The sequence below is a fragment of the Schistocerca serialis genome, chromosome 1 (genome assembly GCF_023864345.2).
Source record: "Schistocerca serialis cubense isolate TAMUIC-IGC-003099 chromosome 1, iqSchSeri2.2, whole genome shotgun sequence".
NCBI classification, from domain to species: Eukaryota; Metazoa; Arthropoda; class Insecta; order Orthoptera; family Acrididae; genus Schistocerca; species Schistocerca serialis.
This window is the reverse complement of record NC_064638.1, coordinates 768,310,193-768,325,663: the sequence shown is the minus strand read 5'-3', so window position 1 is coordinate 768,325,663 and position 15,471 is coordinate 768,310,193. Positions and strand designations below refer to the sequence as shown.

The following is a 15,471-nucleotide window of genomic DNA, read 5'->3' as shown; positions in this document are numbered from 1 at the left end:
CCTATTGGTCCTTTGCTGGCATGCAAACAATGGAAATCTTAACGGAAGGTGAAACTCCTATCACACAGTAGCCTATGTTGGGCCAATGACTATGTGAAAAATATGACTTTGCAAACAAAGGTTTACCCTGCTATATTCTACAGAGTACAGTGCCACATTACATTTGTTCCTTACTTTATACAACCTCATTATTTATGTACTACTCCATACCATTTGTTGTGACTAGAACAGCTTGACAGTGAACCCACTTCAGTTAATAGTAGAGCACAAATGATGCTGTTTAGTATGTGTGATAATCAAGATACCGGCATGGCTGAAAACTGATAATTTTCTTTTATCAATGGATGAAATATGTTTTTTGTTATCATTTTTGTAACTTCATGGAATTTGTTATCTAAAAACAAGTTATAATTTAAAGATATGCTTTGTAATCAAAATATTTTTTGATGATAATAAACAATTAAGTACTAAATTGTTTGATAAATTCTGGGCTACATCTCCTCTGCAGCCTTTTTTACATGAGTCCATTGTTTCTAGTGGGGCTTAAACTTTGTAGATTCGGAGAGTGGAGTGTTTCCTTAATGCCCTTGTAATGTCAAAACTATCTTTACAATTATTTGCAACAAGAGCAGCAGAGTAAGTCATTTGATCCATGGGTGTCTTAGCCTCAAATTGAGTATGATGTCTGTGGTACTTTAAGGCAGAAATTGTAGAAGCAACACAATGTTCATGTAATTCAACAATCAAGAAAGTAAGTTGAGATAAGTAACAGACCACTGGTCACAGTTAAATATAGGGTAGAAATAATATTCCTCAGAAATGAGCACTCATCTTTTAATGTCTTTCAAACAGCTACTGACAAATTACATAACTCAGAACAAAAAAAAAACACAGTGATGAGGCCCAGGAGCCTATGTGACGCTTCTTATGACCATTGCCTTTTTTGCCTAAGGTGTCACTGAAATGCAGTGCTGGAAGGGCAAGTAGCTACCACATTGTTGTTTGGCAGTTTTTTGTCAGATTTTGGTACTAGTGCTTCTACTACTTCTTCTGCATGTATGTCATAAATAATTTTCACAGGGCTGAGTACTCACCATTACAATCCTTTTGCCAAGGAATCTGTGTGACAAGACCAGGGATTCAGCCTGAATTCTACACATGCTCCTCCCCCCCCCCTCCTCCCCCCTCTCTCTCTTCAGACACACACACAGCATTTTAAACACAAATAATTAAAAGTTATATTTTTATTCTGACAAACAGTCATGAACTCTGCAGTGATTTCAGGTCTTTAAATTGTATTTTTGCTTTATTTGTGTGTGTGTGTGTGTGTGTGTGTGTGTGTGTGTGTGTGTGTGTGTGTGTGCACTTTCACACAAGAGTAATTCACATAAACAAAGTTAAAGAAAAGTATAAGTACTTCATAAATGTATGTTGGTGAAAGTAATTGATGTTACCTATTTATGGCTCTTTAGTAGTGATTTGCTTGTCAGTGATAATGAGGCCTTATGTAGTAATATTTCTTTTCATTCCATTGATTTCGTAATATCAGAGAGGCAATTCCCCAGGTACTATGAAGCTGTTTATAGCTGTGCACTAGTGGAAGACATTAAACAACTGCCAGGAGCAGATGAAACTGAAATTGGAGAAAGAGGCATAAATCTCTCTGGTGGACAGAAACAGAGGGTGGCTTTAGCAAGGGCATTGTACTCCAACAGGTAAGTATAATACCATGATTTAAATGATGAAGTGTGTCAAATTCCATTACAGTTAGCTAATGCTAAAGTAATTAGTTGGTTTTGAAAATTTATAATAATTAAAAATCCTTTGCAAAAAAATATTAAATCATAGTTTACACCCTTGAGATAATATGACCCACACAGACTTCTTTCTTTGGCCCATTTAGAGACATATACTTTTTGGATGATCCACTGAGTGCTGTTGACGCTCATGTTGGTGCTCATATTTTTGAGAAATGTATTCTTACTGCCCTTAAAGACAAAACTGTGCTGCTTGTGACTCATCAAGTGCAGGTACTGTAATTATACACACCCCTTTAATTTGAAGCCATATTTTAATTATGTACGTTGTGTAAACTGAAATTGTTTACAGTGTACTATAATAGTATCTGTTGAATTGAGACATACTATTTGATATAGGACACTTCTGCTCTATCAAGCTAGGATACAGCCTCAAATTGGCCTACAGAAGCCCCTTAAGGTACAGCATATGCAAACCACATGAGATTTTAGCTACAATCATCCTTGAGTATTACAAATCGTTTGCTCTTGCACTTACAAAATGCAAAATTCAAATTTTTAAATTGTACCTCAAAATTTTCTAGATTTTAACAGCAAAAAATCAACAGTTAAATAATTTTTTTTGTCTGGTCCTCTTACTACAAAACTAGTGTGCTTGTAAGGATTATATTAAGACTGAATTGTAAATGTAATTAGTTTTTGTATGAAGTTTACAGAGTCTTTTTTCTTTCATTACTGTTACAGGAAAGTTTAAATTAATAATCTTAATGAAATGGCTGACTCAGCCAGAAGTGTAAGAATGTGACCAAATGTTGAAATTCTTGTGCTCTGCAACTTAGGTGGCATTTATAGACCAATTTGAGCTTGTTTTCTGGTTTGGCAGACCACAGGTCATCTACTACATGAAATATCTCATCTTCAGTTCCCTTACACCCCTGTGGTATGTTGTAAATAATTATCATTTACACCCTGTATACCTGTTTAATTTGAAGTCATATTTGACATGTCACTTTTGTATGAATAAAATTATTAAATGAACATTATTATCTTTGGTGGAAGACATCCTTTCTCATAAACTTTATCCTCTCTTATTACATATGTTGCTAACCTTCAACACCATTCAAACTCTTACTTCATTTAATTGCCTTTTGTACCAAACCCTCATAGTCCCAGACCCTGCCTTCCTGAACTCTACATTCCCAGAAACTTCTTTCACCCTCCATCTCTTAACAATATCATCAGGTTATCTTCAAAGGCCTAATGTATCGAGAAGTTTTAATACTCTCCCACCTTCAACTGCAAATTGGTGTTTAACCTATTGATCTTCTCAAGAATCTCCATTCTGTTATTCATTACCACTAGAGAAAGCTTTCCTTCCCCACCCTTGCTTCTGACCACTGCTACACAAATCACATTTAGAACTTTCTCTGAAACTGTTTTAATTGTCATACAATTAATCCTTCCCCCATCCTTTCCATGTAACCTTTCAGAATACCTGACCTCAAAACTGGCTCTTATTTTATTTCCCCAAAAACTTTCCTAGTAGGTCCAACATCATAGCTGTGGAAACAAAAACCTATTTATGATGCATTAAACCTATCCCAAACTTAACATTTTGATTGCTCCTAATGAGTTCAACACATTCTCAACTTACTGTAGTAATCTTCCCACATTTATCTGATTCCATAAGACTAACATGGCTCATTAGAAAATTAAGCCCATCCCAAAATCTGACACTTGAACCCATCTGCCTCCTCATCATAGAAATGCTGGGCACATTTGCCTTGTATCTGCTTCCCAAACTCCACAAACCCTACTCCAATTGTCTCTCAATTAGTGACAGATTACATCACTCCCACTGAAATATCTCTTACCCAGTTTTATCAGTATCTTCAACCAAATGACCAGTCTCCCTTCTTCTATCCAAAATAATCACCAATTCTTCCACAGCTTTTCAACAGTTCCTTAATCCTGACTCTTTTCTTGTCACAGTGGATGTAACCTATCTACACATCAAACAATCACATACCCTACAAATAACTTCCTTCTACTTATAATACAGTTCTTTCTATTTCTTGCAATAATTTTCTTATTCTACAACCATATAATTGTCGTTGCTTCTTTGATGTATCATCTAACTTGAACCTGACTGTGCTCATTCTAGTTTATTTCAGTTACATAAAATCTTGCAAGTTGTTTTTAAGTCCTTTGTCTTCTAAAAATTCTAGGACATCGATTAGTTAAAAGAATATTTTCTATGATTTCATAAATATTATAGCTTACAAAAACTTCTCAGCTTCAAATCAGTTACTCAATAAATACATGATTTTTAACATGTAAATTTGCCTTTTAAAAGATTTTTTAAAATTACTTGGTTCTCCTGATGACTCCTTTGACTCTGTATGATTGAATGTTTGTTATTGCCACAGACAGAGCCCCCACCACATCCTAGTGACTATTACACTATTTTCTGAAACCCACATACATACCGCTACTTTCAGTATACAGACAAACAGAAATATAATCACCTCTACCTGCCCATCCTGTATTCCTTTGTTTATAGCCCTTATATTCTTTGAACAAGCATTTTCAAATCACATGCTAGTTTAATTCTGCAAAATTATTGTTTCCTCTTATGTGCCACCCCTATAAATAACTAATACATACCATTCAAAATCTTTAATTACTTTTAAGACAATGGCATTTATCATAATCAATGAGTTATTTTACAAGTATGTCAGCACCTGTAATCATTTACTACCACAGTACCTTTACGCTAAGAAAAGAAAATTATTTATTAGTTTTTTGCACGTTCGTATCACACTACCCAAAATATGTAATTTTAAACTACTATGACATTAACTGAGTTCTCCATTGGCATTTGACAAAACATGACAATAGTGTTAAAAAGGAAACACTTTCCCAACGTTCAGTAAATATTATTTATTTCAACATGAATTGTCTTTCAGCTTCTTAGGCCAACATCAGGTGACAATTTTCAGCCTTTATTTCCTCAGGGAAGTTTGTGTATAATGATCTCACTTTTTTGTGTATCTGTATCAACCTCTTTCTATTCCAGGTTCTATAGATTTTTACTGTTTCTCTTAGTAGTTGTACATTTCACTTTTGAACAGGTAAGTGTTCATTAACGTTTGCACAGTAGTAGTGGAACTATTTGTGTCTACTTTCCTCTGTGACTGTACACTTTTGTTTTCTTATTACAGTTACAGTTTACGAAAGAAACTGCATGACCAATATCTTCTCATCCCTTACATTCATTAGAACTAAGAGTTTTCATTGTTTAATTTACATTCTCCCTCCCAGCTCCCCCCACCCCCCCCCCACCCCATCTCCCCCTTCAAATAGTAAATAATCAGAAATACATTATGGAGCTATAATTTGTGAAGCTAACACCCAAGGTCAATATTGTACATAAATTGCCCTCTGATGTATGGCTGGATTGGAATGTAACAACACTACTGTTAAGGGCTCTATGGTTTCTGTGGCTTCGTTGCACCTGTTACTTTCTGCACAATTAATAAATGAACTGCACTCAGTTTCACTAAAATATGCAATCAGTCAAGAATGAATGGGCTAGTGACTATAAATTATTGTAGCTGGGCTGAATGTTTGTAATTAAACTGAAAGTTTATTTAAGCAGATTCCATAACTGCTTTTTATTAGTGCTTACTGAGAGCCTAACTGGTACTGACAGCAAAGTCCTACACTAAATGTGTTTAAAACAAAATAGTGAAGTTTGTAACTGCTACATGAAACCTTATAGATTGTAGATAACAGTGCAAATTTGGTATATTCTGACTTATGATGCCCAAAATAAAATACTGTTTTGCAGATTGAAAATAAATATGAGTCCCAAATGGTCACTGCATTAGAGAACTAAACATAAGACCTCACTGTGCCTAGAACAGCAGAAAGGAGTGCAGTATTCTGCTGCATCCATTTTCAATAAGCTACCACAAGAACTCAAAAATCTTAGCAGTAACCCAAACACTTTTAAGTCTAAACTGAAGAGTTTCCTCATGGCTCACTCCGTCTATTCTGTTGAGGAGCTCCTGGAAGAGCTGAAAAATTAAGCAAATTCCAGTGTTACATTGCTGATTTTCTTTATTTAAACTTACAAATTGTCCCCTGAATATGTTTCTTATATTTCATTTTATCTGTTTCTATTATCGTGTTATAATTTAATGTATTGACTCGTTCCATGACCATGGAGACTCCTCCTTGATTTGGTCCCACGGAACAATAAATAAATAAATAAAAATTAAAACAATAATTACAAATCAAAAATGATCCACCAGCAGCAGACAAATACAAGTTGTGACTGTGGCAAAGTTGCAAGTGTTCATCCAACATTCAAAACTGGATATGTTCCAACTTTTCGTAACACTCAAAAAATCATCAGTGAATGGAAAACCATTAAAAAATACTAGTGTCCTAAACGTGACTCAATAACAAAATTTATTAAAATGCAGAAAGCACACAAGCAGATAATTATAAGTTATTACCAAACCATGTGGTTGATTCATTATGCAGAGTAATGTAAGTTATCCTTCCAGTGTGGTCTAAAACTGAGTCTCTTGTCTAGTATCAGGATGGCCATCATATACCATTAGGCCAAACTTTCCAAAACCTTAGACTCACAGTTTACTCCAGTACAAAGTTACAATTTCAGTATTCTTACTGCTAGCTAATATGTAGTTAAACAGGGGGATGCATGTTTTCATCCAGGTTAATTTTAAATGTAGCAAGTTGTTGTATGCTCAATAGTTTAGGCACAAAAATATGATTAGCATGATTGCACACCTTCACTAAATTATTAACAATGCTTAAAATTTATTAATAACTAACAAAGTTACACATCATTCTAATGGAAAATTACATCCCTTTCTGCTGGTGCCATCAGTTTTTGTGTTATGTTAAATTACAGGAAGTTTTAATAACTAAAACATTAATTGGCTGGAGATAATGTAATAAATCATGTAAAACATAGAACATACAAATATCTGTAGTGTATATGGCAGTATCCTAACAGATGCCACCTTGCTGTTTTGTGTATCTTCCATTTTTGCTGAAGGAAACAGGATTTTAGTACATTTATAGGAAACTTATTTTATCTGCAAATTATGATGTAACTGGTAAAAGTGGGTATATTAGCAGATGCTCATGCCAAGCCCTTTAAAATGGTACCTTGATCATTACTGTATCACCCATGGTTGAGTGGTTAGTAATTTTACAATATTTGTTCATACATTTTTTCATCATAATGAATCTTCATAAACTTGCAAGGTGCTGATAAAAGTGTTCTGTCAAAATGAAATGGTCAGAACAGTGTGCTCTTTAAACAGATATGTTATGCTTCTCTATACCATATATGGTTCCCTCAATAGAAACACTCAAGTCAAACATTTCATATAATACCATATAATGTACTCATATGACCAATACCGTGGAACTTCTGGTCACACCAAATCTGACAGCACCACTTGGCCTCTGGCTCCCTGGCCAGTGTGAGGTGACTCAGCTTGCCACTGACAACCTCATGCAGCCATGCTACAGCCCTCCTACTGCTCAAGTTGCCACTCCTAGTCTCAGTTGGACACTCATGTCTCACTGTTGTCAAAATATGTAACTATCCAGTAATCACTTGTGATCCCTTTACACATTGTAAATGCTTGCCCTCTGGACCACTATGACAAAGAAGCTTAGGAAAAAATATAATCTTTCGAGCCCAAGATCTCACTATAGGTATATTCATGTATAAAAACAAAAAAGGGAAAGGTTACATGATTCAGGACAATGATGTAAGAAAGAAGGTTAATAAACCACACTGAGATTCTTAATTTACCATTGTCCACCTGATGTGGAATAGATATTCTACATTTATATCATATTACATTTTCCTTCAATAGTACCTTAAAACTGAATGAGCATTAACATATTCCAAATAGAACCTATAAATAAGAGGATAAACTGTAAAATAATAAATAAATACAGTCATTGGCATCTCATAATGAAAGTCTTAAAAATTAATGTCAATTTATTTCATATTCATAAATTCAGTTACATCACAAAAAGGATTAAAAAGTGGACAGCTTAACAACTTGCTTCTGAATTAGTTACGGGAGCTGCCTGAGCAGAAAATGAAAATTTATTAACTATTCTTAAGCTGTTGATTAGATAGGGGTGCTGTGCTCTTACCAGCATGTGGCTTTTTATATATAATTTTATTTTGCATCTAATGTTATGGTGGTGAATATTTTCCCTCGTTTTGAAACCCGCTGTGCTGTTTTTCACATACAATACTGAGAAATATATGTAGAGATAATGACTGTTAATATTTTGAGATGTATGAATAGTGACCAGGAGTGCTCAAATCTACCAGCATTGCTCATTGCCCATACCACCTTCTTTTGAATTTTTGGAATTTCACTGATGTGAGGAGAATATCCTCATATTGACAGCCTGTACCCCAAGTGACTGAAAGAGTGAAAAATAAATAACTCTTAAATATTCTTTTGTTACTGAGCCTCTCAGTTTCCACATTAAATAGTTAACTCAACACAAATTTGTGCAGGTGTGGTTTTTTTAAATCTGGGTTGCAAAGCACTGTGTTTGATGAGAACCAATTTAGTGCTGCTTCCATGCCATCTTGCATCATACCTTGCAGAACTAATGTGTTCTTATGTTGAGCTAGCAAAGTTGTGTCATCTGCATAACAAATAATGTAGTTGGGGACATTGTGTGGTTAATCATTGTCTGCAATTATAAAAAAAGAAGGACCTAAGGACAAAACTTTGTGGGACCCATGACTTAACTTCTTGCAGCTGTGAGTGTCTATTGCTGACAGAGACAAACTGTTTCTTGTTGTTTAGGTATGATACAATTACTGCCAATACTGAGTCTTGTACATCATAGAATTTGATTTTAGCAAGTAAGATGTCCTCAGAAATACACTCAAATACCTTGCTTAAATTACACATCAGTAGTAGTATTTCTTCCCTTGCATTAGCTAAAATGACTATCAGAAAGTAGATTATGTGACTCAAAGTAGTTGTCTAGTTGGTTATAGATAAGAGTTTCAAATACTTTGGAGAAAATAGGAACTATGAAACTGGTCAGTAATTTTTGAAATCAGTTGAGAGAACAGCAGTAGGAGTATTTCTTCCCTTGCAGAAGCCAAATTGACTATTAGAAAGTAGATTATGTGACTTAAAGTAGTTGTTTAGTTGGTTATAAATAAGACATTCAAATACTTTGGAGAAAAAAGTAACTACTGAAACTGGTCAGTAATTTTTGATATCAAGTTTGGCCCCTTTTATGTACACTGGAATTATTTTTGATATTTTTAGTTGTTGTTCTTGTGGTCTTCAGTCCTGAGACTGGTTTGATGCAGCTCTCCAAGCTACTCTATCCTGTGCAAGCTTTTTCATCTCCCAGTACCTACTGCAACCTACATCCTTCTGAATCTGCTTAGTGTATTCATCTCTTGGTCTCCCTCTACGATTTTTACCCTCCACGCTGCCCTCCAATACTAAATTTGTGATCCCTTGATGCCTCAGAACATGTCCTACCAACCGATCCCTTCTTCTGGTCAAGTTGTGCCACAAACTTCTCTTCTCCCCAATCCTATTCAACACTTCCTCATTAGTTATGTGATCTACCCATCTAATCTTCAGCATTCTTCTGTAGCACCACATTTCAAAAGCTTCTATTCTCTTCTTGTCCAAACTATTTATTGTCCATGTTTCACTTCCATACATGGCTACACTCCATACGAATACTTTCAGAAATGACTTCCTGACACTTAAATCAATACTGGATGTTAACAAATTTCTCTTCTTCAGAAACGCTTTCCTTGCCATTGTCAGCCTACATTTTATATCCTCTCTACTTCGACCATCATCAGTTATTTTGCTCCCCAAATAACAAAACTCCTTTACTACTTTAAGTGCCTCATTTCCTAATCTAATTCCCTCAGCATCACCCGACCTAATTAGACTACATTCCATTATCCTTGTTTTGCTTTTGTTGATGTTCATCTTATATCCTCCTTTCAAGACACTGTCCATTCCATTCAACTGCTCTTCCAAGTCCTTTGCTGTCTCTGACAGAATTACAAAGTCATCAGCGAACCTCAAAGTTTTTATTTCTTCTCCATGAATTTTAATACCTACCCCGAATTTTTCTTTTGTTTCCTTTACTGCTTGCTCAATATACAGATTGAACAACATCGGGGAGAGGCTACAACCCTGTCTTACTCCCTTCCCAACCACTGCTTCCCTTTCATGTCCCTCGACTCTTATAACTGCCATCTGGTTTCTGTACAAATTGTAAATAGCCTTTCGCTCCCTGTACTTTACCCCTGCCACCTTCAGAATTTGAAAGAGAGTATTCCAGTCAACATTGTCAAAAGCTTTCTCTAAGTCTACGGATGCTAGAAACATAGGTTTGCCTTTCCTTAATCTTTCTTCTAAGATAAGTCGTAAGGTCAGTATTGCCTCACGTGTTCCAGTGTTTCTACGGAATCCAAACTGATCTTCCCCGAGGTTGGCTTCTACTAGTTTTTCCATTCGTCTGTAAAGAATTCGCATTAGTATTTTGCAGCTGTGACTTATTAAACTGATAGTTCGGTAATTTTCACATCTGTCAACACCTGCTTTCTTTGGGATTGGAATTATTATATTCTTCTTGAAGTCTGAGGGTATTTCGCCTGTCTCATACATCTTGCTCACCAGATGGTAGAGTTTCGTCAGGACTGGCTCTCCCAAGGCCGTCAGCAGTTCCAATGGAATGTTGTCTACTCCCGGGGCCTTGTTACGACTTTCAGTGCTCTGTCAAACTCTTCACGCAGTATCGTATCTCCCATTTCATCTTCATCTACATCCTCTTCCATTTCCATAATATTGTCCTCAAGTACATCCCCCTTGTATAGACCCTCTATATACTCCTTCCACCTTTCTGCTTTCCCTTCTTTGCTTAGAACTGGGTTTCCATCTGAGCTCTTGATACTCATACAAGTCGTTCTCTTATCTCCAAAGGTCTCTTTAATTTTCCTGTAGGCGGTATCTATCTTACCCCTAGTGAGATAGGCCTCTAAATCCTTACATTTGTCCTCTAGCCATCCTTGCTTAGCCATTTTGCACTTCCTGTTGATCTCATTTTTGAGACGTTTGTATTCCTTTTTGCCTGTTTCACTTACTGCATTTTTATATTTTCTCCTTTCATCAATTAAATTCAATATTTCTTCTGTTACCCAAGGATTTCTACTTCTACAATTTTTAGTATTGTAGGAAATTCTCCAAACTGTAGAAACCTGTTAAAAAGAAAGACAAATGTTTCACTAATTATATGTACTGTTTTGCTAATTATGTAATTGGACAATCAAGAGTAGGCCATGCTCTTGGCGTTCGAGAATTTTGCCACTACTTATGTCATCTCAGTGGGTGTGATTGTCCTCCACTTAAAGCTATAGTTCCCAAGTTGGTGTTGCTTAAATAGATTGGTTGCATTCATAATTGCAGTTTTAATTTCATTCCTGATATTTGTTACAGAATCTATACAAAAAAGATTAACTTTATCTTGGTCAAGAGCTATGTTATGTTTATGATACATGTAATGCTCTTATGTAACAACATTTTGTGTAGCTTTGCACTCATTAGGATCATGTTCAATCTATCCTTCGTACGCTGTTCTTTTTGCCATTCTAAGCTAAATTCTGTAGGTTCTCTTACATTCAAGACAAGCTTTGTACTAGTAGCATCCCTAGATAAAAAAGAAAGTACAAGTGAGAAAGGAGAATATAATGAAGCGAAGTGTGTACCAAAGCAGAAAGAAGGTATCCTCACAGATAGATAATCCATCCAACCTCTCACCGCAAGTTCCCTTCTGTGGGAAGGCTTGTCTCAACAGCTCAGAGGAGTGATGTTTGTGTATTATACAGAATGAATTACACCAATCTTTCCTACCACAACTGCAGAAAGTAATTCTCACCTGACTATTGAAACTGAATGATGATCAAAAACATCCTCTGGCTCTAATATGAAAGGATTAAAATATAAACAGATCACACAATTGTCTGTCATTATTCCATTAATAAATATGTCTGTTGAGTGACTCAAAGACAAATCCACAACTACATATAGCCTAATAATTCACCATGCCTCATATATTTAGGCCATCTAATTATATAACTCTTAACTTGTGATTTCTCAGGTTTCTCACCAAATTGATTAATGGTGTGGTTTCAGGTGTTCAGATGAGTTGTTGATTCTGTTTTATCACAATATTTGAATGACTGACCCACTTGTCTTCTTCAAGTGCTGCAGACTGTGTTCATATGTGTTTTTGCACCACTATTTATTGCCAAGTTCATCTCCTGTTATTCTCTGAAAGACATTGAGTGTTTAATTAACTGAATTTGTGATGCCTTATACACCAGTGTGCCATAAATGAACTCAATAGCATCAAAGAGCTTCTCCTCATTGGGGTTCACAGTCACACATAATTTCTTAGAGGATTTCATATTTGGCAGTGACTGTAGAAATTATTTATTTCATCGTTGTGATTTTGGCTTAAAGGCCATTTTCAAGTAGTACTACAAAAGATTTTGCTTTAGCACATGTCAGGCTTTTAAAATTCTCTAACATATGTACATGTCATCAGCAAAGTAAGCATTTTCACTGTAGAAATACTGTATCATCAGACGAGTGTGAAGCTCTGTACATCATGAAAATCATGATGTACAGAGCTTCAGTCTTATTTGATGGTATGGTATTTCTACAGTGAAAAGGCTTATTTTTGACAATGATATGCATATATGCCAGAGGATTTTAAAGTCTGATTTATGCTAAAGCAAAATCTTTTGCAGTACCCCTTGAAAATAGTCTCTAGGCCGAAATTGCTATTGAAAAATAAATAATTTCTACAATCAGTGGTGAATAGAATGTTCTTTGTAGCATCAGTTTACCCCATTCAGAGTAATGAAAAGTACAAAACACCAGCAAGATATGCCTTCCACTTAAGGCAGCTAGCTGTACAATCATACTCAAGACTTGCTCTGAGCTATAGACTTACATCCAAGAGTCACTACTGTGCACAATGTGTAACCTTATGCTATGCAAACCTCTGTGGACAGTATCTTAATCTTATGCTTCGCAAATCTCTATTCACCATATTCATAGATCATCTTTTGTGCTCTTCAAAACTTTGAAACCAGTTTGTATTTATTAATATCAATATTTGTGCCACAAACCCACCCAAATGCATTAATACAAGAGTGGGAGAGCTGTGTATCAGTTTTACATTTTTTCTTCACTGCAGTGGAGAGGGACACTCCAAGATCCTATTGATGGCAAAAATGCCCGCTTTGTAATCATTAACAGAAAGACTCCTGTCTTTACATATTTTGTGTCATCACTTGATACAAGCCTGTAATCCCTAAATAAAGCCACATTCATAGATCATTGTGAAGGGAGCACAAAAGGAATGCCAGTAACAATATCTAGAAAGTCCAAGTCCACAGTAGGGTCAGTACACAAGAAGCAGCTAGGTATGATAGGGATTTACTCATGCAAAGTATTACTGACAACTGAGTTTGCTTAACCTGTTGCTGTGAGTGATTAAGCCCTCTTGACCTGCCTTCCTTGCCTGTGATGGCACACTACACTCCTGAGCTGTAACACCTCTATATCACCTGCTGGTGGGAATATTATCAAATAAAATGTAAGTTTATGCCTCTGTGCTGTCTGTGACTTGGAACCGAGTTTTGCTTTAACTTCCTGGTGGTTATTCCTATAACAGATAAAACGTTCAAGGTCTATTTTTCTGAATTCCATTTTTAAATGCCAGATTCTTAATTTATTGCTTCCAAATACTCGCATTTCTCATCTGTCATTGTTAACAATTTTTTCCATACCAACTTTTTTATCAGAGTACTTTTAGTTACAGTGGTTTACAATATAGGGGGTTAATTTTCTTCATTGAGCTTCTAATGTCCACCATCTCAACCAGTACTAAATACATCAAAAATTCATAATATCTTCCCAAATATGATTTTTCACAATGAAATGGTTGGGTCAATTTTCTTCATGTTCACAAACAATTGAAGAACAGAGGTGACAGATTAGAAATAGTTTACTGTTACCAGTACAAAAACTGAAACTAATTATTTTGACTTACCTTGGTTCCTGATGTGGAATACATTTTCCTTACATTGCCGGCACAGCAGTCTTGAGGAACATGAGATTCCTGAGTGTAGAAAGATATTGAGTTCATCTACTGTCAAGTCTACTGTCAAGTTGTGATATTATTAATAAAAGCTGCAGGTATTTATATTCACTGTTGACACATTAATTCCATGTTCTCTACATGACTATCCATCAAATACACAGTTACTGACACATTAAGCATGTGTGTGAAAACCAAACCAATTTTCACATCTCCCTTTCTGCCACTTATATTTAAAGTTACTTCTCACGGCTATCTCAGAAGAAAAGGATAACACGCCTATCAGAGAAGTTCTTTTACATTACAAATGAATTATTTAGTGATGATCTTTTCTTGGAGCAGTTTTTAAAGATTTGTAATCAACCGTTTTAAAGTAGATAACCTCAAATATAAATAAAATTAAAAAGTAAATTTCAAAATAAATCCAATACATGAGAAATAATTAAGTTTTTGAATAAATAATGAAATAATCTCATTTATGTTTGATCCATGTTTGACCAAATACTCTGTATATAAGTGTATAAAACTATTTGATTCGTGTTATTAAAGCTGTAAAATTACAATTTTTGAACTTGTCTGTATTGTACAGTAAATTTATGATGTGTTTCAAATAATTCATTTCTTATAATCATAAACAGATACTACACTTAGCAAAAGATGAATTATTGACCACTACTATTACAATCTGTATGATCTCAGAACATTGCCATTTTCATTTATTTGCAAAATTTCCAGACTTCCTACATTTACCGCTTTTAGTGTCCCACGGGATACAGGATACTATTGACTTCATTACTTGAGTGACTGAAGAGAATAATAGCACTGCAATCAGTCACTAGCCTTGTCTGGGCAAACTTGCCAAGAGCAAACAAATGCTCTAAATGTCTTACCAACTGATGCACAAGCATAAACTGAAGCAAAGTTGTTTGGGAGCCGGAGAGCAACTGCTCAAGCATAAAGCAAGAGAAAGTCAGGAACACATTACAATTGAAGTAGTGAGACTGCCTTTGACACTTGACTAAAGGCTTCATAGAGTGTAAATTGACTGTGGCCTGCTACACCACACATTTTTATGGTACTTTGGAGGCCAGACACAACACTTCAAGTTGTAGTCTCTGCCAGTGCAAGCACTGCAGCTAACTTCATGTCCCCACAATTAAGATCTCTGACAGCTATATTGATAACATTAGCAGATGTGAATGTTTGGGAGAAAATAGCACTAACCACTTTTCTCAGCACTGTTTGTTACCTTATGTTTTCATGAGTGGGTGTTTGCTGTTTTGTCACTTATTTTTGAAAACTTGTCACAGTCATCATCAAACTATGCTGATGTTGCTTCAAAAGACTGAGTTCACTGGGCCATGCCATTGAGACTTGGGTCTGAATTGCATGTGCTTTAGTATGCACTTTGTTGTCAGATGCCAAATGCAGTAACATGTCTTACGGGTGCTTTCATGTAAGACTTTTC

The 15,471-nt window shown here is 35.5% G+C and overlaps 1 protein-coding gene across 7 annotated transcripts in view; it reads left to right on the top strand.

The window, feature by feature from the left end:
* LOC126482575 (ATP-binding cassette sub-family C member 5-like) overlaps positions 1-15,471 on the top strand; it is a 512,906-nt gene that overhangs the window by 312,430 nt on the left and 185,005 nt on the right. For all 7 annotated transcript variants that reach the window (XM_050106550.1, XM_050106549.1, XM_050106547.1 and 4 more), the window contains 2 exons: positions 1,566-1,715; positions 1,904-2,030. In XM_050106550.1, the coding sequence (XP_049962507.1) occupies positions 1,566-1,715; positions 1,904-2,030 (277 nt within the window). The remainder of the gene's footprint in view (positions 1-1,565; positions 1,716-1,903; positions 2,031-15,471) is intronic.